The sequence below is a fragment of the Carettochelys insculpta genome, chromosome 8 (genome assembly GCF_033958435.1).
Source record: "Carettochelys insculpta isolate YL-2023 chromosome 8, ASM3395843v1, whole genome shotgun sequence".
NCBI lineage: Eukaryota > Metazoa > Chordata > Testudines > Carettochelyidae > Carettochelys > Carettochelys insculpta.
This window is the reverse complement of record NC_134144.1, coordinates 63,064,275-63,086,402: the sequence shown is the minus strand read 5'-3', so window position 1 is coordinate 63,086,402 and position 22,128 is coordinate 63,064,275. Positions and strand designations below refer to the sequence as shown.

Below are 22,128 nucleotides of genomic sequence, written 5' to 3'. Positions count from 1 at the left end.
CCCCAGGTGAAATCTCCCAGCCCAGCACAGCCACGGCTCAAACCCCCAGACCCAGCTCAAACCCCTGGCCCCCCACGGGCACAGCTCAACCCCCATAGCCGTGGCTCAAATCTCCCAGCCCTGCATGGCTGTGCCTCATCCCCACTTGACCCTGCACGCGGCTGCAGCTCAAATCCCCCACAACCCCCACTCAAATGCCCCAGCCCCATGTGGTTGTGGCTCAATGCCCCCTGACCCAATGCATGGCTGCAGCTCAAATCACCCACAGCACCAGCTCAACCTCCCCAGCCCCATGCGGCCCTGGCTGAACTCCCACTCCCCATCAGCTCCAGCTCTACCCCCTGGCTCTGCACAGCTGTGGCTCAACCTCCCTGGCCCCAGCTCAAACTCCCCCAGCCCCATGCAGCCACAGCTCAAATCCATCCAGCTCCAGCTCAACCCCTCATAGTTTGTATGATGTAACAAAGATGAAGCGTTCCACGGAGAGTGCCGTGACGTCTACATGTTCCACGACCGGATAAAGTTTGGGAACTGCTGCCCTGATTAAATAGTTTTTCCTATTATCCCATCTAGACCTCCCCCAGTGCAACTTGAAACCATTCCTCCTTGTTCTGTCTTAACTTATGCTCTTCAAACGCAGGGCCTGATCCCACAGCTCATATGTGACTAACCCCAATGCTTTCACTGACTGTTGCTGCCCCTTAGATTGTAAAATACTGGGGGCTAGAACTCTCTTTCTTTTCATATTTCTGGGCAGTACAATGCACATATGGCACAGTAAAATATATATATTTACGTATCTGCATGTGCAGTAAAACAGGGATTCTCAACCTTTTTCTTTCTGAGCCCCACTCACCACCATGCTATAAAATCTCCAGGGCCCACCTGTGTCACAGCTGTTTTTCCACTTATCGAAGTCAGGACCATCGTTAGGGTGTAGCAAGCTGGGCGACTGCCTGAAGGAAGGTAAGTTGCTCAGATTTCAGTCCCAGCGAAGGGCTTAGGATCCCAGGCTTCAGCCTCATGTAGTTGGAGTCTGGCTTTCTGCCCGGGAGCTCAGCAAGTCCAATGCTGGATTTGCATGGTGACCCCCTGCAACCCGGCTTAAGGACCCCCCAGGATTCCTATTAAAGAACCACTGCAGTAGAAGACTACATGGAATTGAAAAAAAAAACAGGAGAGAACTGAAGCAGACCCTATTTTTATTTTGCAAAAACTACTTAGTTAATAACCAGGTGCACTAAATCAGAACCATATTTTTATAATTTTCTAAATTACTTAATCAGAATAATTGTTTCTTAAAAACATCAACAGTAAAATTTCTACAACAATCATTTGCATCAGCAGAGAGCACTTCATTCACACACTGGAGGATATATTGTGATTACAGGCAAAATAAAATTAAAAGCTCAAATCAATTTAAAAGGCAATGCCTATTGGCTGTTGCATGTATCATCAAAGATTCAGAACCAGGGCCTGATTTTCAAAGATACCAGGCACTGTCAATTATCAATTATTTCAATGGGAGTTTTGGACAATGAACTTTTCTATGAACAAAGGAACAAAATCCTGCAGATCTGAGAACTGCTTCACACATAAGCTCTTTCCCTGCTACATGAGCTTGTTTACCTTTACTAGCATAAAAATATGGCATATTATCTATGTTTAAAATATCCAAAGCACTATAAGCAGCTTCCTCTTGGAAAACAGAGGAAGGGAAAGAAAAAAAAAATTACATGTAAAAGATGCCAGTCACCTTGGTTAATGTGCTAGTGGAAGAGTCTCTGATACCATGGTGATGGGTGCACTAGAAAGACCTGAACAGAATATACTGATAAAATATATTCTTTTGCTTTATTAAACTAATAATATTGAGATGGCAGAGAAGGTGTGAATCTACAATCTACTTAAGTCATCCTTATTTACACGTGTAATTCTGTAAGAACTACCTAAGTAAAGGGATTGTAGGATCAGGTCCATATTTGGGGAATCAGAACAAGTTATCGCCCTTATATGATTATTCCTATTCTTGCAACTGTAAATATACATTTATAAAGATAGTAATATTGTGCCTTTCATGGAAGAAGTCTTCTAACTCTACATATGCACCAGTAATCAATTGATATGCTGAAGTAAATGCTATAGCTTATGGTGAATACAGATTAAGAGCAGTTGGCTGACATGTCTTTATTCAATTCCTTTTGCTTTCAGTTCTTGTCGAACGCGTTTCAGATAGTTAGGATCAGGATAACCAAACCTAGGGGAAACAGAGAATCCTTGTTTGGGCCATTTACATAATGAAACAATATTTCCCAATTCTAGCATACCCTCCATTAAAACCTGTTAAAACACGTTAACAACGTAAGTCTTGCAATGAATGCTCTGTAAAACGCACGATCCCCAATTTACAGATGAGAAAAGTGAGACAGTAAGGTTAAAGCTAAAATTTTCAGAAGTGGCAATTCATTTTGGGTGCCCAAACTGACATCTTGAGATTGATTTTCATACCTGCTGTGTATATACAATTCCACTTGTACTCTGCAGGGGTTGCTGAGCAACTCTGAAAATAAAGCCCTAAAATAGGCACAGTACCCAGGCAGACCTGGGAGCTGCAAAGGATGAGGTTACAAAAGTGGTGTCTTCCCTCTCATCTGATCTCAGGCTATGCAGGAACAAATGTGCCTGTTTGTACAAATTAGAGCATCTTTAGTGTCACTCTAAGGCTATGTCTACACTAGCCCTTGTCTTTCAAAAGGGGGATGCTAATGAGACATTTCAGGATATACTAATGAGGCACTGCCATGAATATGCAGTGCCTGATTAGCATAATATCAACCACATTGATTTGAAAGTGCCGCTTTCGAATTGTGCACTGCCCGTGTAGCTGGGGGCCTTTTGAAAGGACCTGCCAGTCTTCAAAAGCCCCATTCCTAAAACCAAATAGGAATAGGGGGCTTTTGAAGACTGGTGGGTACTTTGGAAAGGCCCCGTCTACGTCGGCAGTGCGTGATTCAAAATCGGCACTTTCAAATTGCTGCAGCCGCCATTATGCTAATGAGGCACTGCATATTTATGGCAGTGCCTTATTAGCATATTGTGAAGTGTCTCATTAACATCCCCCTTTCGAAAGGCAGGGGCTAGTGTAGACATAGCCTAAGTGATGTGTGGGGCTATTATTCCAACTGAGGGAGACGCACTGCATCTCCCCAACAAATATTTATTAATATATCAGATGGTTTACTATAAAACATTTTAATTAAAGGATCAAGATTATAGAATCTGCTCCCCTTATTATGTAACTACCAGTTATGTTATATTGTAACAGTTCAGTTATATCATTCCTGTGGCCCTTTTTTTCACATGATTTAAAACACAATCATAATCTGATGTATGCCTATTTAACCATTAATATTATATTTTTTTAAATCTTTATTAGAAAGTTGAATGTTTTATGAGGAAGGAAGAGGGAACTCAGGTGACAGAAACTGTGGAAAAGCAGGAGGTGTTTAATGGCAGCAGGACATCAGCCCTATTTGCCTAACTATAAATATGTCAAGCATTTCTAATTTCCAGAAGATGAAGTTCCAGTGTCTTGGGATCTATATTGCACATTCTGGCCCTGTAATTACAGAAACGTGGCTGTGCCTGCCTCAGGCTCCCTGAGTTGATTTAGAGCTGGAATCCATATAAATCATTCTTCACCTAAAACTCCTGGCCTCTATGTTGGGTTATTTGTCTTTGTCCCCTTCCAGGACTAAAAGGAGCCTGGCCCCACCCAACATTTGACTGGGTCCCCTTACTCAGCTTTTGATCAACCATCACCAGAGTTCAGGCTTCCTCTCAGTGTCTCTCTCAATCCCTTTTACACGTTTCTTCCTTTCTTTCTTCAACCGGGCAGAAGCAAATTAAGTTGGAGCAAGAACACAAAGTCCAATATTCCTGTTATTGGTTCAACTTCTGGTCTTGGTAGTCCCTGCCCAGAAATCCTGGATGATACCATAAGACTTGTTTTATTACATCTCCTGCTGCTTCCCATGAGGTGCTTTCTACTTCATGATCTTTTAGGTACCATCTGCCTAGTAATCTTCTGTGATCCATTCTTGCAGGGAAATGGTTTCTCAAGGCAGCTCCATCTGGTCTGTCTTAGTGGAGACCCTTCTATTTCTCTGAGCCACAGCTTTTTATCCTTGCTAGTGTTAGCCTCTCCACAGCTAAGGGCATGTTTGCTCCCTTTTTAACATTTTCATGTCCATTCTCTTGTTGGGTCTATACAGCTTACAAGGAGGACATATTTCAGTTATTGTCCTCTAGCCTTTCTTGACTATCTACTGCTTCTTTGAGGACAATATCATTGTGTCCATATCAAACATTTCAATTATTTCAATAATGCTGTCCCATGAAAGCTCATCACCTAATAAATCATTTTGCTAGTCTTCAAAGTGCTACATAACTGGTGTTTTGTTTTGTTAGAATACAGACTAATACGGCTGCCTCTCTATCAGCATTCATAATAGAATAGTTGTTATGTGACTCATGCTGAAGGAATCAGAGTCGATTCAGATTATTTCGGCATCAGTTGTGTTCAGAGAAATCATGTGATACTGCACCTCATATGAGGATCTAACTCTCCAGCATCATTCCTAATATTAAGCAGATGTGTGATGAAAAAATGCAAAAACAATTTCCATTGAAAAACTGTCAAATGTTACTTATTTTTATTTTCCAGTAGTTTTCTGTAAAAATAACAAATTCATAAAAACACAAAATTTAAAAATACTTTCCATACCTAATTTGTTTTGCATTTTTTATATATAAATATATTTTCAGCTTTAAGGAAGGACAGTTTTTTTTTAACAATATTTTCCTTTCTGTTTTTGTACAAAAGAGTGACACTAACTAACGTTCCATCTTTCAGCTGTTATATCAATGTTGTGCTTTGGGTTTGTACTTAATTTTTAATTTCTGTACTTAATTATAGGGTTGCTAATTGTCCTATCAGGAGGACATTAGTTGTTCATTCAGACGATTTTCTCTTGTTATTTTTTGTTCTTTGTAAAATAAAAGATTTGAAAAACCTAACTCTTTTAAATCCAGTTTTGAGCATTACATGCAGCAACTTTTCAGTATGAAACTCTCCCCCCATCTACCTCATAGCAACCAGCATATACTTGTTCTGTCAATATATTCCAGGCCCTAAAGTGTTGTGTTTCACAAATTGATTTGGCCACAGTTCTCTGGAGTATATACCTTTTCTTCAGAGGTGGGATACATTTGAGGGTGGTATGGGGATATCTGCAGTCCCCTTTTGTGTTGCATCCTTTTCTGTTTTTATCCATAGTCCTTGGAACTGTGTCTATCCTGGAGAAGGGAAGAGCGAACACCTGCAGAAGAGTGACTGCTCTGATACAAGCTGCCACTGAGTATAGCATCTATCCCAGCCATCCAGTTATGGGTGTACACAGCACTCTGCATCCACAAGCAGTGCTTCTTGCAAGTGGTGTAGGAGAGAGGGATTGTTACGCCTAACAGGCAATTCTGAGACAGTGTCTGAGAGCAGCTGCCCTTAATGCCTATGGTATATAGCGTATATGGTCACTTATTCATATCTTGAGTTTGTTCCAATGCATGCTTCTAACTGCTCTGGCCTGTCCAAAGATGTACACCCATAATATTGAAAAGGAAGGGTCTATGCCCCGTCACTTCCTCAGCCTTGCAGATACAATGGTGGAGAGTCATCAGGCTCCCTCAAGGTGCTGCTAAACTGATTCTGGGCCAGGAGATACAGTTCATACTGCATTGATCACCTAGGAGGTGAGGAAGTTTGGTATATTTAATTATTTGATTATTTTACAGTTTGATTCTTTAATTTGGCTGATTAGTCCATTCTGTTACTATGTAGTGATTTATGAAAACTAATTTTATATGAAATGGGAATTTTACAGAATGTTAATATGATAGTTTTCATTTTTTATCTAGGACTTCCACTGCAGTGGAGTGAAGGTGTTGGTTCTCTGGGAATGGGTAAAGCTGAGACTCGTGCAGTACTACATCTGTTTTCGGACCTGCTAGCTCTAATGAAGCAGATGTCTACTGAGTAGCTAACTTGGTATATTATGGCTTGTGAAGCCAGTAGCTAAATGGCTCGACAGGTAAAAGAGACAGTACCATAAACTATCCATGTAAAAAAGCTTGCAATGTACAACTGTATTTAGAGAAATAATTTTACAGTGCTGTAGCTACAATGCTTGCATTCCCTGACCACACTAGCTCCGCAACAATTGGGAGACTGAGTGGAGTATGTAATGGTACTTAGCCTGGTCTGGGGTAGGTGCAGTTGCAATGGTGTTAATGCCTGTGTGCTACTGAAAGAGGTTTTGTGTGTGGACACAGGAGGTGTGATTCTCCACTGCCTTGCACCTCTTATGTAATTATTTATATCTGTGCAAACTGAGCGTAAAATGTGTCCAATCAGGATTCTCACAACACTTTGCACAGGTGTAAATGACAACACATGGTGCAGGTCAGTGAAGAGTGTGACCCAAGATATTTTACAGCAGGGAAATATCTTGCTAAGTTGCTAGTAATGCCGAAATGTTTAGTACAGATCAGGCTCAGGCCTGTCAATCTAGCACCTTTGACAAGCAGTACAATCATTTAAAAATACTCACATTTCAGGTCCCCCACTGATGCTTGTTTTATGGTGAATATCATTCCAGGTGATAACATCATTTGCGCCAGAAGTACGTGATTGCCCCACTGTGAAAATCAATCTTTGGTCAAAGGCCCTTCTAAGTAGCTGCAAAATTTCATTTCCTTCCTTGTTGTCAGGTAAGTAGGCTATTCGACTTGTTCCACCATATGGTCTGCCTGGGTTTGGATGGCTCTTCTGTTTTGTAAAGAATACAGTGAAAATTAACTGTATGCTAACGGCATTTCATTTCTGGCTTTTTTCCCCCTTGAAGTTTATCAGTGTTTATTACAATTAAAAAAACAAACAAAGAACACAAAACAGAAAGGAGGGCAGCAGGAGGAGAAATCGATAAAAACCAAAACCAGTGGGCAGCAGGCAGGAAGATGATGCTTGGTACCCATGGAGGCAGAAGGATTCCCACTAGAAAGATGTAGGTGGTGAGGCTGGGGAGTGGTGTCCAATACTTACAGAGTTCATTAGGCCTGTGAGGAGGATAAAGTGAGAACTTCATGATATAGCAGTGAATGAAACTTTACACACTATGGGCCTGTCACTGCAGTAGGCAGGGAGCCTCAGCTCTCCAGGTTGTTCTCCCATGGAGAAGATTCGTGCAGAAGGGCCACAGTTAGGCGGGAAAAAGAAGGCTGTGGCCTGTCAGTACTGGCTTTCCTGCCCCACAGAGCTCCCTCATGGCCCTTTAGAGAATATGGAAGGGGCCAGGAGGCTGTCTGATAGGGAAGCCAGTACTCCCAGGAAGCAGCATTCAGCTCCCTGCGGGCCCATCTCTGCAGCTGAGCAATCTCAGCTGATGGAACCCAGCTTCTTGCCCATCTTTGAAAAATTCTTGAATCCCAAAAAAGCCAAAATTTAGATACCCCATTTCCCTGCAAAAAAACCACTACAACCAGAATACTGGCTTTTTCAAAACCTCACAATTTTTTAAAGACAATCAGTAAAAATTACCAATATCAAAAGGACCTTATGTACACCACAGATACACAAAAAACACAAATTAATCTGACGCATCAGTTTTTGCAGTGCTATGCAAGTCCATTCTCCAACTCCTTCCAGTTTGTTCAAAATCACATAGCATGCCTAATTTTGACTTTGCCTTTCTAATGACACAATTTTTCACCTGCCCACTGGTTTCCTGTCTATCTGAAGTGTCAATGAAATTCACCCTCACTTTCAATATTGTTCCTTCTCCTTCATTCAGTTTTGTATATTTTCTTGTCACAATTCACTCATCCATTGTTTCTAACTGTCATGTTCTTGTTCTCATAGTTCCTTGCAACTTTTGTCCTTTCCCTTTGTTTTTCTTACATGAAATTATTATTTAGCCTGCAGCAGTACCTAAGTATCCCGATCAGCTTACTGTGCTACGTGCTATTTAAACAACATAATCCAAACCCCTTACAATTCTTCCCTCTCCATAATGCACTACAGTAGAACCCCGAGATACACACACTTGACTTGCGTGTATCTTGGGTTAACGCGACTGAGTGGTGGGGAGCTGGCGCCTGGCTCCAGGCTGCCAAGCACCAGCTCCCTGCCACTCAGAGGAGCTGGGAAACTGACCAGCTGCCGTGGCTCCTGTCAGGGGCAGCAGCTGAGTAGCAGGGGGAGTGGCAGGAAACTGCTCCTGTCAGAGACAGCAGCCTAACTCTTGGTGTGCGATGTGCTGGTCAGTTTCCTGGCTCCTGCCAGCAGAGGGGAATTGGGATCCAGTCTGCTGCCTGGTTCCCAGCTCCTCCCATATTGCATGAAATTTGAGTTACGTGAGGTTGCCCGGAAACACAACCTTCACATAACTCAGAAGTCTACTGTACACACTTCTGTAAACAATGATTCTCCTCTCACAGCAGTTTTACATCAGCCTCACTCCACCAATTTCAATGGAGTTAAACCAGATTTACACCTGTCTGGCAAGAGAATCAGGCCCACTGTGTATAACAGCAAGGGCTACAATTTGGTTTTATCTGTCATTCATATAGTTTGATATTTTTTGTGTCCCTTGTACACGATGCACATCTCTGGTCGAGCATGGTCAGGACTTGACGTGTCCTGAATGACAGCATTTGCTGGGCTAGGAAAGGTCCAGGGCTTTTGCCCCAACCTCTCTCCCCCCAGGGACTTTGGGCTCCCTGGGCTGCCACAGGGCTCTAACCCTTTGACTCACACTCAAAGGGCTGCCCCAGCACCTCCCACAGCAGGGCTGGCAGGGGCTCTGACTCTGGCCCCAGCCTTGTGGATGTGGGTGTGGCCCTGGCCCTCTCTGCCAGACCATGTATGCTGGATAAGAGAGTACCAGATTTAAGAGGTTCATCCAGTAGCTCTGACCCAGCACTGGATGTTAATAAATTTGAACCTCTTTAAACCAGCAACCCTCAGAAACAGGGCGTGCCACAGTAAAGATTTTGCCAGGCTGGGAGGCACTGTGGGGTCTGGGCAATGATGGCTGGGTGCTTACCAGGTGTCTTGCTTCTGGGGCCACCTGTGGCTCTGTGTGCCCTGCTGCTCCAGGCACCACCCCACTGCTATGGGAGTAGTGGGGAAAAGTCTCAGGGGAAGTGGTTCTGTATGCTGCCATTTCACCAGGTGGGGAGGTTGAGGGGGGAGTGGCGGCACACAGAGCCACTTCCTCCTCTACATCATGGGAATTCCTGGATTAGGGACACATGGTATGGAGAGGTTCCCATGTACTGCATATTAATATCACATCATAAATATAATATAATGTGACATGGTATGAGAACCTATCCAGAACACTCAGATTTGCAATGCGTAGTCAGAGTACCAGAGACTAACAAAAAATACTGGAATAAATATCTGATGGATTAAAAAAAAATCTAGGATGTAAAAATATGGAAAATATTGGCTTCTGTATTCATGCTCTGTTTTGTTAACAAGTTTTCACACATACTTACAGTTTGAACTCCACCTTGCATATGATAGGAAATTTGAATAGATCCACACCTAGGATAGCCAGGGATTGGATAAGGCATCTTTATGAAAGTCATTGTTCCATTTGGCTGATTTCCCTGCATGCATCCATAAAACATATTACAGACAGGACAGGCAGGCTTATACTGCATTGCCTCTTGGATACATGCTCTGCAAAATTCATGTTTGCACTTTTGTAGTATTTCTTTTTGATGGATTTGATCCATGCAAATGGGACACACCTCTTTGGCTTCCTCTCCTTCTGGTATCTTTGGTCTAGGTTGCTCTTTTGAAGAAACCCTACTCATTTTTCTACCATCTGCATCCAGATAAGTGCCTGTAGCACCTCTACAGCTGGTACCATAAGTGAGAGCTGTCCCTTCTTTACTCATTGCAGGGTCTTGAATGCTAAGAAGGCTCCCAATGTGCTTTTCAGGAGCATGCAAATCTGGTAAACTTTGTAAACTGAGTTTCTCATCTATTTTCTTATGTATTATACCTGGGTTTTCTAGCTGTAGTTTATTAAAGTTCGTGTTCAGCTGTTTTTTCTCTTTTTCAGTAATCATTGCTGCTGCCTTCTGAAATACAGTAATGAAGTGTTCATAAGCATGAGCAGACATATCTAAATCTTTGTTCTTAGGTTTAAATATGATGCAAGCTTTCTGACTCTGGTGATAGCCCTTTTTTTCCATAATAGTACCAAATGTTTGATTTATCACTTCAATTTCTCTACTTAATATTGTTTCCACAAGTTTAAGCCCAAAATAATCAACTTCAATTCCATTCTTAAAGGAGTAAGCTTCAAATGTTATTTTCATCGGTTTTTCAATTGGTCTGTTTACATTTTTTTCTTCAAGAAATTTTTTTGCAGCCAAAATCTCATTTGCTGGACCACGCAGTATTACTGTATTTCCTTCATTTTTGGCAAGAAGACTCTTAAACTTAGTATTTAATTTCTGTAGTGTTTCGTTTAACTGGGAACTGTCTGTCAAAGAAACTTTTTCTTGTTTCAAATCTGTGATTCCTTGTTGAAAATCAGTGATAAAAGACTGACAAGCTTTTTCTACTAATCCAGACTTCCCATCAGATATAAAGTATACTGAAGTGAGACCAAGGTTGTGCTCTTTAGTTTTTATCTTCACATCAAAACGTTGCTGTAAATCTTTAATTTGTTCTTCATAAACATGGGTAAAGTATTCATAAAGAGCTGATGGAACTTCAATACTGTTCACTTCATCCAGACCATTTTTATGCACATCCTCCAAATCATTCACTGTCTCCAAGTGTGAAAAATCAGTGTGTTGGCTATTTTTTATGAGGAGATCATCAAAATAGCGATACACTTTTTCAATATCTTCATAGGTTCCTGTCACTTCCTCGATGCCATGGTTATCAGAATGTTTTTCTATTTTTAACTTTGGGCACAGAACGATCACTCGTTGTCTTTGCTGTTTAGTGAACAAGCTGGTATTCAAGGTTGCAGACACATGGAGAAAAATCTGAAAATGAAAGAACAAGAAAAATCACTACTAGTTTCCCTAAAACACTGAGCTTATTCTTTCAAATATTTAAAAAACCTTTTTACACTACTCTCAGCTTGCCAATATTATTTTGTTCTTACTGTATACAAATTCTCTTGCATATAGTCTTCTCTGAATGCGTGTGTACTGATATACTGCCATTGATCTCTATGGACATGTGTACGAGAACCAGTCCTGCTCCCAATGAAATCAGTGGAACATTTTCTAATCTGAATTGCAGTGGGACAATGTAGAGATCATCCACAGTTCTCTCTTAAACTAAGACCCAGCAGACACAAGACGTACATATAAAACTCAAAACACACAAAGCAACTCATGATCTACTTTGCTGATATTATTTTTTATTCCACAGGCATTTAGGACCACCACAAAACTCAGGACTCCAAGTGCAAAGTACACTTCTGTATCTTTCTTCCCTACCAAAAATACAGAGCTGTACCTTCTTTCAAAAAACAACCAACCAAAATAAAACTCTGTATTAGATGTACAATTATCCTCTAGAGAAGATGAACAAATGAAACACTTATCATGTTAGTCATGTTGCTTAACATAGTACACTGGAGCATGCTCAGATTCTACAATGTCAAGAAAAGTATAAGAAACTGTTATGGAACAGCATATCTGATTATGTTTATTAGTTCCTTTGGAAGGCTTCCTAAATGTGCCTCAGTAGCAATCCTCCAGGTGAATTATTGTTTTCTACATTATAGTAAACATACCTTCTCAGTAAATGCTGTGGAAGATGAACTGGCATCACCAAGCTGTTTCTTATCAGATTTCTTCTGAAGCTGTGGAAAGCCTGAAGTGTCAGACAGGCCCAATGATTGTGTTGTAGACTGGCTTTCTCCAGGATCCTTGATATCTGAATCTGCTTGGATTAATATCTTCAGTCTTTTGTCATCAATTTCTAGTACATGATTGTCATGCGATTTCACACGGTTCTTAACTAAAGAGAGATGGAAATCAAATGGGGGAGAGCAGGGGGCAGGAATCAGGAACTTCTGCTTCTTTGGCTACGTCTACACGTGAAGCCTACATCGAAATAGATTATTTCGATGTAGCAACATCGAAACGTCTACACGTCCTCCAGGGCTGGCAACGTCGATGTTCAACTTTGACGTTGCGCGGCACCACATCGAAATAGGCGCTGCGACGGTACGTCTACACGCCAAAGTAGCACACATCGAAATAAGGGTGCCAGGCACAGCTGCAGACAGGGTCACAGGGCGGACTCAACAGCCAGCCGCTCCCTTAAAGGGCCCCTCCCAGACACAGTTGCACTAAACAACACAAGATCCACAGAGCCGACAACTGGTTGCAGACCCTGTGCCTGCAGCATGGATCCCCAGCTGCCGCAGCAGCAGTCAGAAGCCCTGGGCTAAGGGCTGCTGCCCACGGTGACCATAGAGCCCCGCAGGGGCTGGAGAGAGAGCGTCTCTCAACCCCTCAGCTGATGGCCGCCATGGCGGACCCCGCTATTTCGAAGTTGCGGGACGCGCAACGACTACGCGGTCCCTACTTCGACGTTGAACGTTGAAGTAGGGCGCTATTCCTATCCCCTCATGGGGTTAGCGACTTCGACGTCTCGCCACCTAACGTCGAAGTTAACTTCGAAATAGCGCCCGGCGCATGTAGCCGTGATGGGCGCTATTTCGAAGTTAGTGCCGCTACTTCGAAGTAGCGTGCATGTGTAGACACGGCTTTTGTGCGTTAACAATGAACACTAAACAGGTTCTTTGTTGCTTTGCTCTTTGTGTAGTTATTTTCACATGCTCAAAATGAGTGCAAAGGGTTAATATTCTGATCTGGCACAGTTTTACACCCACTTTGCAATATAAGGGAGAAGAAAGAGGAAAATAGCCCCCAACGAATCTGAATATACAAACCTGTAAACTGTGAATTTTAAGATTTGAAACTATTTGTGTTTAAGCAACTTTTGTATTGTACCAGTGCTGGAGCCATTAGTGCTGGCTCAGTCCATGGTCAGGGTGGATTGATGATTTAAGGCAAGGTGACTTACATCACTGATTTAATTCAAGGTAATTTAAATATCTCCAAAATTCAATTATTTAAATCAAGTTACCAAAAATGTTAAGAGTGGCCTAGTGCATAGAGCGTACTTAATTTTGGAGTAAGTCCCATTGAACTCAATGGCATTTCTGTTTTTTGAGAAAATAGATATAGAATAGGGCTTGCTTTGCAAAAGCTGAGTTATGCTACAGCAAAATAGGGAATACAGTAAACCCTCAAAATGCATGACTTCAAGTTGTACTTAACTCGTATTAACACGAGTTAAGCACAACTCAGAGCCTCACTGCAGCTGGCTGCCGGCCAGGCTCCCCCAGCTGGGGGGAAGCCAGGCGGGCAGACAGCTGCCACTGTGGGGGAAAGCCAGGGAGAAGTGGCGCCTGGCTCCTAGAGTGGCGGGGAGTGGGGAACCAGGCAGCTCCCTACCACTCTGGGAGCCAGGAAACTGACCAGCTCTAGTCAGTTTACCAGCTCCTGCAAGCCCAGGGGAGCTGGGAACCAGGCTGCTACCTGGTTCTTTTCTTTCCCAAATTGCACAAAGTTTAAGTTATGCGGGGGGTTGCAAGGAATGCAACCCCTGCATAACTCAGAGGTCTACTGTAGACTTATGGCATAACTATTATGGTCTGTGGCATGATGCTCTAAAATAAGGGGCATGTGTTATATAATACACAATAAGTAAATGACTGTGGCAGCTGGCAAACTCTAGATTTCTCTTACTGAAGCTTTCTGTATCATATACTTGAGTGATAGATTCTAAACCTAGTTAGCTAATTAAACAAGTCACAAGGATTAGCGAAACTAACCTTTTTTTTTCAAGCAACATCCAACACAAACAGCTTAGGAATTTACTTGTCACACTCACACTAAAAGAAATAGTGTGGGTAGGCCCTTCAGTCTACGTAGACTATGGATCGTGCCCTTTGTAGTTCCATTTGGGATCATCATTTGCAGCGTCGACTGTGACTGTGAAGGCCCACACAAGAGTGACAGTCCTGGCTGCATCTGTTGCATGTGTAATGGGTGTCTGGCAGGTCCTTACTGTGCTTTCTGTGGGCTTGCTTCTCCTCTGCTAGCTGTCTGATCCTCATCTCACCCTTCTGAAGGCCCTTGTGTAGTTCCTGCCTCCATCTGCTGCGATCATCTGCCAGCTCCTCCCAACTGTCCGGCTCGATGTCTAACTCCCTGAGGTCCCTCTTGCAAACATCTTTGTAGTGCAACTGGGGGCGTCCGGAAGGTATTTTGCCAGAGGCTAGCTCGCCATACAGGATGTCTTTTGGGATCCTTCCATCATTCATCCTGTGGACATGGCCAAACCAGCGGAGCCGCCACTGCCTGAGGAGGGTGTGCATAGTTGGGATTCCAGGTTGCTCAACAATGGTGGTGTTGGACACTCTGTCCTTCCATGATATTCCAAGGATGCGTCTGAGGCAGTGCAAGTGGAAGACGTTCAGCCTCTTTTCCTGGTGGGCGTACAAGGTCCAAGACTCGCTGCCATAAAGGAGGGTGCTGAGGATGCAGGCTCTGTAGACTTGCATTTTGGTGTGGGTGTACAACCTGATGTTATTCCACACTCTCTCGCTGAGTCTGGACAGAATTGTGGCTGCTTTTCCGATCTTCCTATTTAGCTCAGACTCCACTGACAGGGTGTCAGTGATGGTGGACCCGAGGTAAATGAACTCGTGGACGACCTCTAGTGAATAGTTGTCAATGCTGATTGATGGAGGTTCAGCAACGTCCTGAGCAAGTACATTTGTCTTCTTTAGGCTGATGGAAAGCCCGAAGTCCTTGCACGCTTTGGAGAACCAATCCAGCAGTTTCTGAAACTGGTCTTCTGTGTGTGACACTACAGCAGCATCATCTGCGAACAGCAAATCTCTGATGAGGACTTCCCACACCTTGGATTTAGCTTTCAGCCTTTCAAGATTAAACAGTTTCCCATCAGATCTTGTGTGCAAAAAGATGCCCTCTGTTGAAGATCCAAAGGCGTGCTTCAGGAGGAGCTCAAAGAAGATCCCGAACAATGTCAGAGCAAGGACACATCCTTGTTTGACACCGCTCCTGATGCTGAAAACATCCAATAATGTGTCGTCATATTGGATGGTTCCTCTCATGTCTTCGTGGAAAGACTGGACCATCTTGAGTAACCGTGGTGGACAGCCTATCTTGTGGAGCAGTTTGAACGGTCTATCCCTGCTGACCAAGTCGAAGGCCTTGGTCAGGTTGATGAAGGCAATATAGAGTGGCTTCCTCTGCCCCCTGCATTTCTCCTGCAGCTGCCTCAGAGAGACCATGTCAACAGTAGATCTCTCTGCACGGAACCCACACTGTGATTCGGGATACACCCTCTCAGCAATCTTCTGGAGTCTGCCGAGGATGACGCGAGCGAACAGTTTACCAGTGATGCTTAGGAGGGAGATTCCACGGTAATTGTTGCAGTCGCTTCTGTCTCCTTTGTTCTTATACAAAGTTACAATGTTAGCGTCACACATATCCTGTGGATCCTCTCCCTCTCTCCAGCACAGGCACAGTAGCTCATGTAGGGGTTCCAGGAGCGTGTCTGTGGCACACCTGATTATCTTTGGTGGTATACCATCCTGACCCGGGGCCTTTCCTACTGCAATGCTGTCAATGGCTTTCTTCAGTTCATCCACAGTTGGTTCCTGGTCTAGTTCGTCCATTACTGGTAGGAGCTCGATGGCATTGAGGGCTGTATCAGCCACAATGTTCTCGCGTGAGTACAGCTCGGAGTAGTGCTCGACCCAGCGCGCCATCTGTTTGGCTTTGTCAGCAATGACTTCGCCAGTTTTGGATTTCAGAGGTGCCATCTTGTTCTGGGTGGGTCCTAATGCCTTCTTGATGCCCTCGTACATTCCCCTGAGATTACCAAAGTCAGCACTGGTCTGGATGCTGCTGCATAGCTTGAGCCAGTAGTTGTTGGCACAGCGCCTGGCCGTCTGCTGTACTGTTTTCCTGGCTGCTCTGAGTGCTTGCAGGGTACTCTGGCTCGGTAAGCGTTTGTACTCCAGGAGTGCAGCACGCTTCTTTTCGATGGCTGGAATCATCTCATCGGAGTTAGCTTCGAACCAGTCATTTGTGTTTCTGGCTCTTCTTCCAAACACCGACAAGGCCGTGTTGTAAATTGTATCCCTCAGATGCTGCCATCTGGATGTCACATCGGCACCCCCAGGGCTGCTGCACAGATTCTCCTCGAGGGTCTCTCTGAACTTTTTGGCTCTCTCTGAGTTTGCCATCTTTCTGGCATCAATGCAGGGCCTTCCAGTTGGTTTAGAGTGGTACAGCTTCTGGGGAATCACCTTGAGTTTGGAGCAAACTGGCAAGTGATCTGTATCGCCACTGGCACTATGATAGCTGCGTGTTAGAAGGACGTTTTTGAGGTTATCACATCTAGTGATGACCACGTCTAGTTGATGCCAGTGTTTCGAGTGTGGGTGTTTCCATGACACTCTGTGCTGTGGCTTGGTTTGGAAAAATGTATTTGTGATGCACAGATTGTGATACATGCAAAGTTCAAGAAGACATTGTCCGTTTTCATTCATTTTTCCCACACCGAAGTGGCCTAAGCAGGAAGTCCATGAGTCACGATCGGCTCCAACTCTTGCATTGAAGTCACCCAAAATGTACAGTTGTTCGCGAGCAGGTATTTGTGCTATGGCAGCACTAAGCATGTCATAGAACTTATCTTTTACTTCCGGTGCGGCGTACAGGGTTGGAGCCTAAGCACTGATCAGGTAGACAGGACCGGCGCAAGTTTGAAGTATGACCTGAAGGAGTCTTTCTGATCTGCCCATGACTAATTCCACCATTTGTTAAAGGGTGTTTCTTGGGGCGAAGCCAACACCATGCTCCCTGGGTTCTTCTTGGGCTTTACCCTGCCAGAAAAAGGTGTAGTCCTTTTCCTTTAGAGATCCCAAATCTGCAAGTCGCGTCTCTTGCAGAGCAGCAATGTCAACTTGGAGCCTCTTCAGTTCCTCATTGATGACAGCGGTCTTTCGGGTGTCGCTGATGTCCTGAAGATCTTCAGTCAAACCGGTCAGCATGGTCCGCACGTTCCAGCAAGCAAGCTTAAAACTTTGATGGTTTCCTTTTCTTATTGATTTTCTTATTGGTTTGCCTGGTGCTCAAATTCCAGTCACTTGTCAGGTTTGGGAACCTTAAGCCTCATGCACCCAGTGATGCAGATGAACTGTGGCGGGACAGTACCCTTCTGGCTGGGGGCTGCCCAGCTTGAGGTGGGCAGTGACTGTCCAGTGAGATGCAACGATCTCTCCCACCATCGGAGGCAACCCCTGGCGCTCGTTCTCTATGCCAATCGAGCAAGAGCTTATAACCAGTATCTGTTACCTCCCGTGTTGGTTCAACGCTGTTAAGCGATGCTGGAGTACCTCTCCAGGCACGAGCCTGGCAATTTTTTGGGACCCTGGGCTGCCCAGACGCCAGTGTTCCCCTCTCGGCTTTACCGATGTAGTCTAAAGGAGAAGACAACCTCTACGTCTGGTACCAGCTCAGCTGCAGGAGTTGCTGGGTCAATGCCAGAAGTTGGCACAGAACTGCCTTAGGACTCCCCTCTGGATTTTCCGTCAGGGTTTACTCCCTTAGCCTTGTTCCTTCCCAGGATAACCCACAAGGCAGTGGGGCAAAAGAAATAGTGAGTGTTCTAAGAATGATACACTGCACTGTGAATTATTTAAGTTACTTGCCAGTTGATCCACTCAGCCGTATACATACAATTTTCTCCCAATAAGCAGTTTTTCTTATGTTTCATTCTTGCAGCTCGGTCCTGTACCTTTTTCTTGCATTTTGTACACTTGACCTGTTATCCTTTTTTACTGAGGGAATGAATTTCTTCAAAATACTTCCAGATAAGAGTCTCTCTTACACCCAAAAGCCATGACAGTTTTTCTGTGGCAAAAATGTTGTGGAATATAGGAAGGTGTGTGTGTGCGTGTGCTGAATATCTTCCTTTTTTCTTTCTAATTCACTCCACTTTTCTTTCCTATGCTGCCTCTGTCCTTTCCTATGTATATCGTCTGTCTTCAGATAATGTCTTAACTAGTTCTGCCATACTTGTCCAAGGTCCACCACTACATAAGCACAGAACAAAACCAGGCCCACCCAGTCAGTATTTTACTTTGCACCGGTTATTTTTCCAGCTGAGAAACAAAAATTGAAAGTCCAGAACATTCAAGAAAAAGAGCTAGTAGTTATGCTGGACAGACTACAGCCATTAAGTCATTTTTATGAGACTAAATGTATGTATAGCTTTTTTGTGATCTGATGTTATTGTAAGTTATTTTTAAATGAGAAATTTAGTATTTTATTGAGGATTTTTTAAAAAATAAAATTTTTTTTTAAAAATTAGGATTTTTTTAAAATCACTGATTTTTTTCTACCATGTCCACAGGACAAACTGGGGCCCAGCATCTAATTGCTAAATAGCATTTTTCAACTGTACATCTCTATGCTGGTTGTCAATGGCAGCAAGGTCTCCAGCCACATTCCCTTCTCCCTGACCATGCCCCTACACTAATGAGCAAGATGTAGGTGACAGAGGAACAGTTATAGCATTTTACGTCACCCGAAGTTTGCTCTCCACAGAATATCACAGCTGGCATGTGGCACACCTAGCATACCCGTGACAGAAGTTCACACCTGGCATGCTCTCCAGGGACACAGCCAGCATACAGCCTTCGCATCCACATGCCAACATGTGGCTATGGCTCACACATAGCCACCACCCTCCTGAATGCCCTAGATAATATGTCATTGCTCTTGATGAGCAGCAGCATGCAAAGTGTCAACGCACCTCAAGTGGCCCCCACGGCCGCCTGCTCAATGACGCAGCTGCCAGCAGTGAACTAAAACAATGGCAAGAAGGGCAGTTGGTTGTCCCAGTGCCTACAGGCGGGAGGGGCCTCAAGGCTCCATAATTCCATCTTGTTTAAACAATTGACTTTCATGGAACAAAAGAAATGTGTCACACTGTTCTTACTTTAAAATTAATTTAATCATAACATTATTCTGCCTCATAAGTCCAGTGAACTCATTCTTGTCCAGCAGTTTATTCTCCTGAACTCTCAAATAACTGGCCTTTTAACTAAAATTAAATTTTAGTTATGTTTTCCATAAGTACAGCATCATGAAAGTAAGTACAAATAAATACAGCAAATATGGTATAAGTTTACAGCATACAATACTCCCATCACTGGCAATTAAAGTATGCTGCACACTTTGATTGCTTCTTACTATCGCATCTTGTTTTATTTTAGCGCTATGTAGTGCTAGGTATACCCCTCTGTTACCTGGAATATTTGACTATCGGGCAACCTCCTGGTCGGGGCCGCCAGATAGGAAGGAGTTTGCTGTAATAATGAGCATGAATAGATTTTAGAGCACAAAGAAAGATGTTACATTAATATATTGGGGGAGGGGGGCTCCCCTTGTGACTGCGTTGTTGTCCCAGGGCCCCACCTACTTTTAATCTGCCTCTGGCTGCCATGTTGTCCTATGGCCCATGCTGCCTCCTCCCTGCTGCCAGGCTGTCTGACAGGCACCCCACATTCCCCAGCACACCCCCGGCCGCGGGGTAACCCAACACCCCTGCGGAAGGGCCAGTCCGGGTACTTGGGGCTTTGTCATAACCCCCCCCTCGCCCTCCGGGTACCCCACACGGCCTCCTCGGAGGCAGAGAGCGCCGCTCCGCCCGGCCCCCCGCTCAGCGCCCATGGCGGCCATACCCGGCCCGGAGGTGCCCGCGGGCCGCCCCCTCACCTTCCTCCGAGTGGAAGTGCACCAGGTAGGCGCCCGGCTCGGGGCCCGGCTCCACCTCGCACTCGCCGCCCTTGGAGCGCCGACTGGACTGGAAGTAGCTCTCCAGCTTGAGGTGCAGCTTGTCGGGGAGCCGCTGGCCGGGCCCGGGCGAGACGCGCACCAGGAGCGGCGCCGGGCGGGCGGCCATGGCGGGCGGGCGGGAGGGAGGGACGCGGTTCTGCTTTCGCTTTCGTTTCCCAGGGCCGGGCGTGTTGTTGGGCCGCAGAAGCAGAACGCCCCGTCTCGCGCTCAGCTGCGCCGCGCGGCCCGCTGCCAGGTACCGAGGCTGGGGGGTAGCCCCGGGGGGCGCAGGCCGCTACCCGGGGCTGGGCTGGGCTGCGCGCGGACAGCGACCCATTCGGCGCGGCACTGCGCGCGGGGGGGGTCTGCAGCCGCACGGCCCCGAGGCCTGGGACTGGGGAAGTTGTGGGGCCCGAGTCTGATCGCGGCCCTGTGAGCCGCAGTGACTGCGGTGCGGTGGCTGAGCGAGAGAAGCGCTGCCCCGATAGTCTGCGAGTAACTTCGGGGTCTTCCCGGCGCTCCCCCTCCCCGCGCTGCCAGCCAGTGGGAGACGCGTGCGGGCCGTGGGTGTCGCTTATGAGCGCGGGTTTATGCCCATTGCGATGTAGCAAACGGAGCCCTCCCGTGCTCAGGCTCAGGGCAGGGGCTGGGGTGGGGGAGAGGCTATGGGGCAGAAGCGACTGTTGAGGGGAGTTGCCCCCTCCCCCCCCCGCCACTAGAGCACCGGCTGTAGTGCTTCCCCCAGGCTGGGGAAAGGCTGGAACAACCTCTCCTCTGCCCCACCCCCTCTCCATCTTTGCTTCGTCGCCTCCACTTCTTCTCCCAGCCAAGGCAGCCCAGAGCCCTGTGGGGCTGGCAGCAGGAACCGTCCCTCCACCCCACACACACACAATCACAGGCAGTGCGGGGGGGAGGGAGGTACAGCTACCTGGCCTGTTGCCAGCTTGTATGGCTCTCCAGCGACATACACCGCTTCTGGGGAGTGCGAGGGCGGTCCTGCCCCTCTCCCAGAGTAGTGTGGCCCCAGAACAGCATCAGCTGGAGCTACCTTGCTGCACTTTCCCCATCGCTGCTGGTGAGTGCAGGGGAGGGGGTACAAACCCTGGAGGGGCCAGCCATCAGCTGGTGGGGGGCTGGACTAGGGGGACTGGAGGGCCAGTGTTGGTGGTAAGAGTCCATACCCCCACGCTGTAGTCACCAGCAGCAGTGGGGAAAGTATAGCAAAGTGGCTCCAGTTCAGGTTTCTCACCAGCCATGCCGCTCTGGGGGAGGGGCAGGACTGCCACCAAACTCCCCAAAAGCCACACAGCATAGCTGGGGAGCAGCGTTGGCCTCCTTGAATTTCTGTTTTGTTCTGGAATTGGTCTGAATGCAGCTGAAACCCTAACCACTTGGTGTATAATCACATCTGATCCTCATTCAACACTTTCTTACTCCTTCCTCTTCTCAGAACACAAAATTACAAGACAAAATGGTTTTCAGTTAAAATTGCACAGCAGTTACTTCTGTACAAACCAGCCTGGGGCAGAACCTGCCACCTATTGGTGGTTCCGTTCTTAGACATATGCAGCTGCATAGGACACTGAAAATCTGGGTGTCCCTACACAGCTGCGTGTGCTGCTTATGTCTAAGGGCCTGCTCGCAGCTGGTCGTAGGGCTGCCTTCTCCCTGCACCCTCCTGCACCACTTACTTCTCCCAGTAGCTGACTGAGGGCTCCTGCCAAGGACAGGGATGGAGAGGAGCCCAGGCACCCTCAGCTGCTCTGCTCTAGGCCAGGCTCCTCCCCTTGGAGGCTCATACTACTTAGTGGTGTGAGGGGGCAGGAGGCTCGGCAGTAGGCTCAGGATTTGTGGTTGCTGTGTGCCAAGGACAGCTGGGGTCCCTATGGTGCAGCCCCTCCTCTTCCCTGCACTCACGGTACCCTTCTGTGCCAGAGGCAGTGCTGGTGGGAGGGTGTTGTGCATGCAGCTCCTCTCCTACTCTGTGCCTGCCCTGGGCCTGCCGACACGGAGGCCAGGGAGCATAGGGGTCCCAATCCATGCTGGGCAGGTGGTGGCACTGGCACCCAGTGA

The 22,128-nt window shown here is 45.9% G+C and overlaps 2 protein-coding genes across 3 annotated transcripts in view; one reads left to right on the top strand and one right to left on the bottom strand.

Moving 5' to 3' along the window:
- Nucleotides 1–1,191: 1,191 nt before the first annotated feature.
- Nucleotides 1,192–20,458, bottom strand: DTX3L (deltex E3 ubiquitin ligase 3L). The gene is made up of 5 exons (XM_075000849.1): nt 19,996–20,458; nt 11,895–12,121; nt 9,619–11,133; nt 6,669–6,886; nt 1,192–2,257 (listed from the first exon to the last, which is right to left on the bottom strand). Exons 1-5 carry the CDS (start codon nt 20,180–20,182, stop codon nt 2,188–2,190), a joined length of 2,217 nt encoding a protein of 738 aa, XP_074856950.1. The 5' UTR covers nt 20,183–20,458; the 3' UTR covers nt 1,192–2,187.
- Nucleotides 20,262–22,128, top strand: part of PARP9 (poly(ADP-ribose) polymerase family member 9) — a 29,585-nt gene continuing 27,718 nt past the window's right edge. For both annotated transcript variants that reach the window (XM_075000844.1, XM_075000843.1), the window contains exon 1: nt 20,262–20,311. The gene's annotated coding sequence lies outside the window, so the exon portion shown is untranslated. The remainder of the gene's footprint in view (nt 20,312–22,128) is intronic.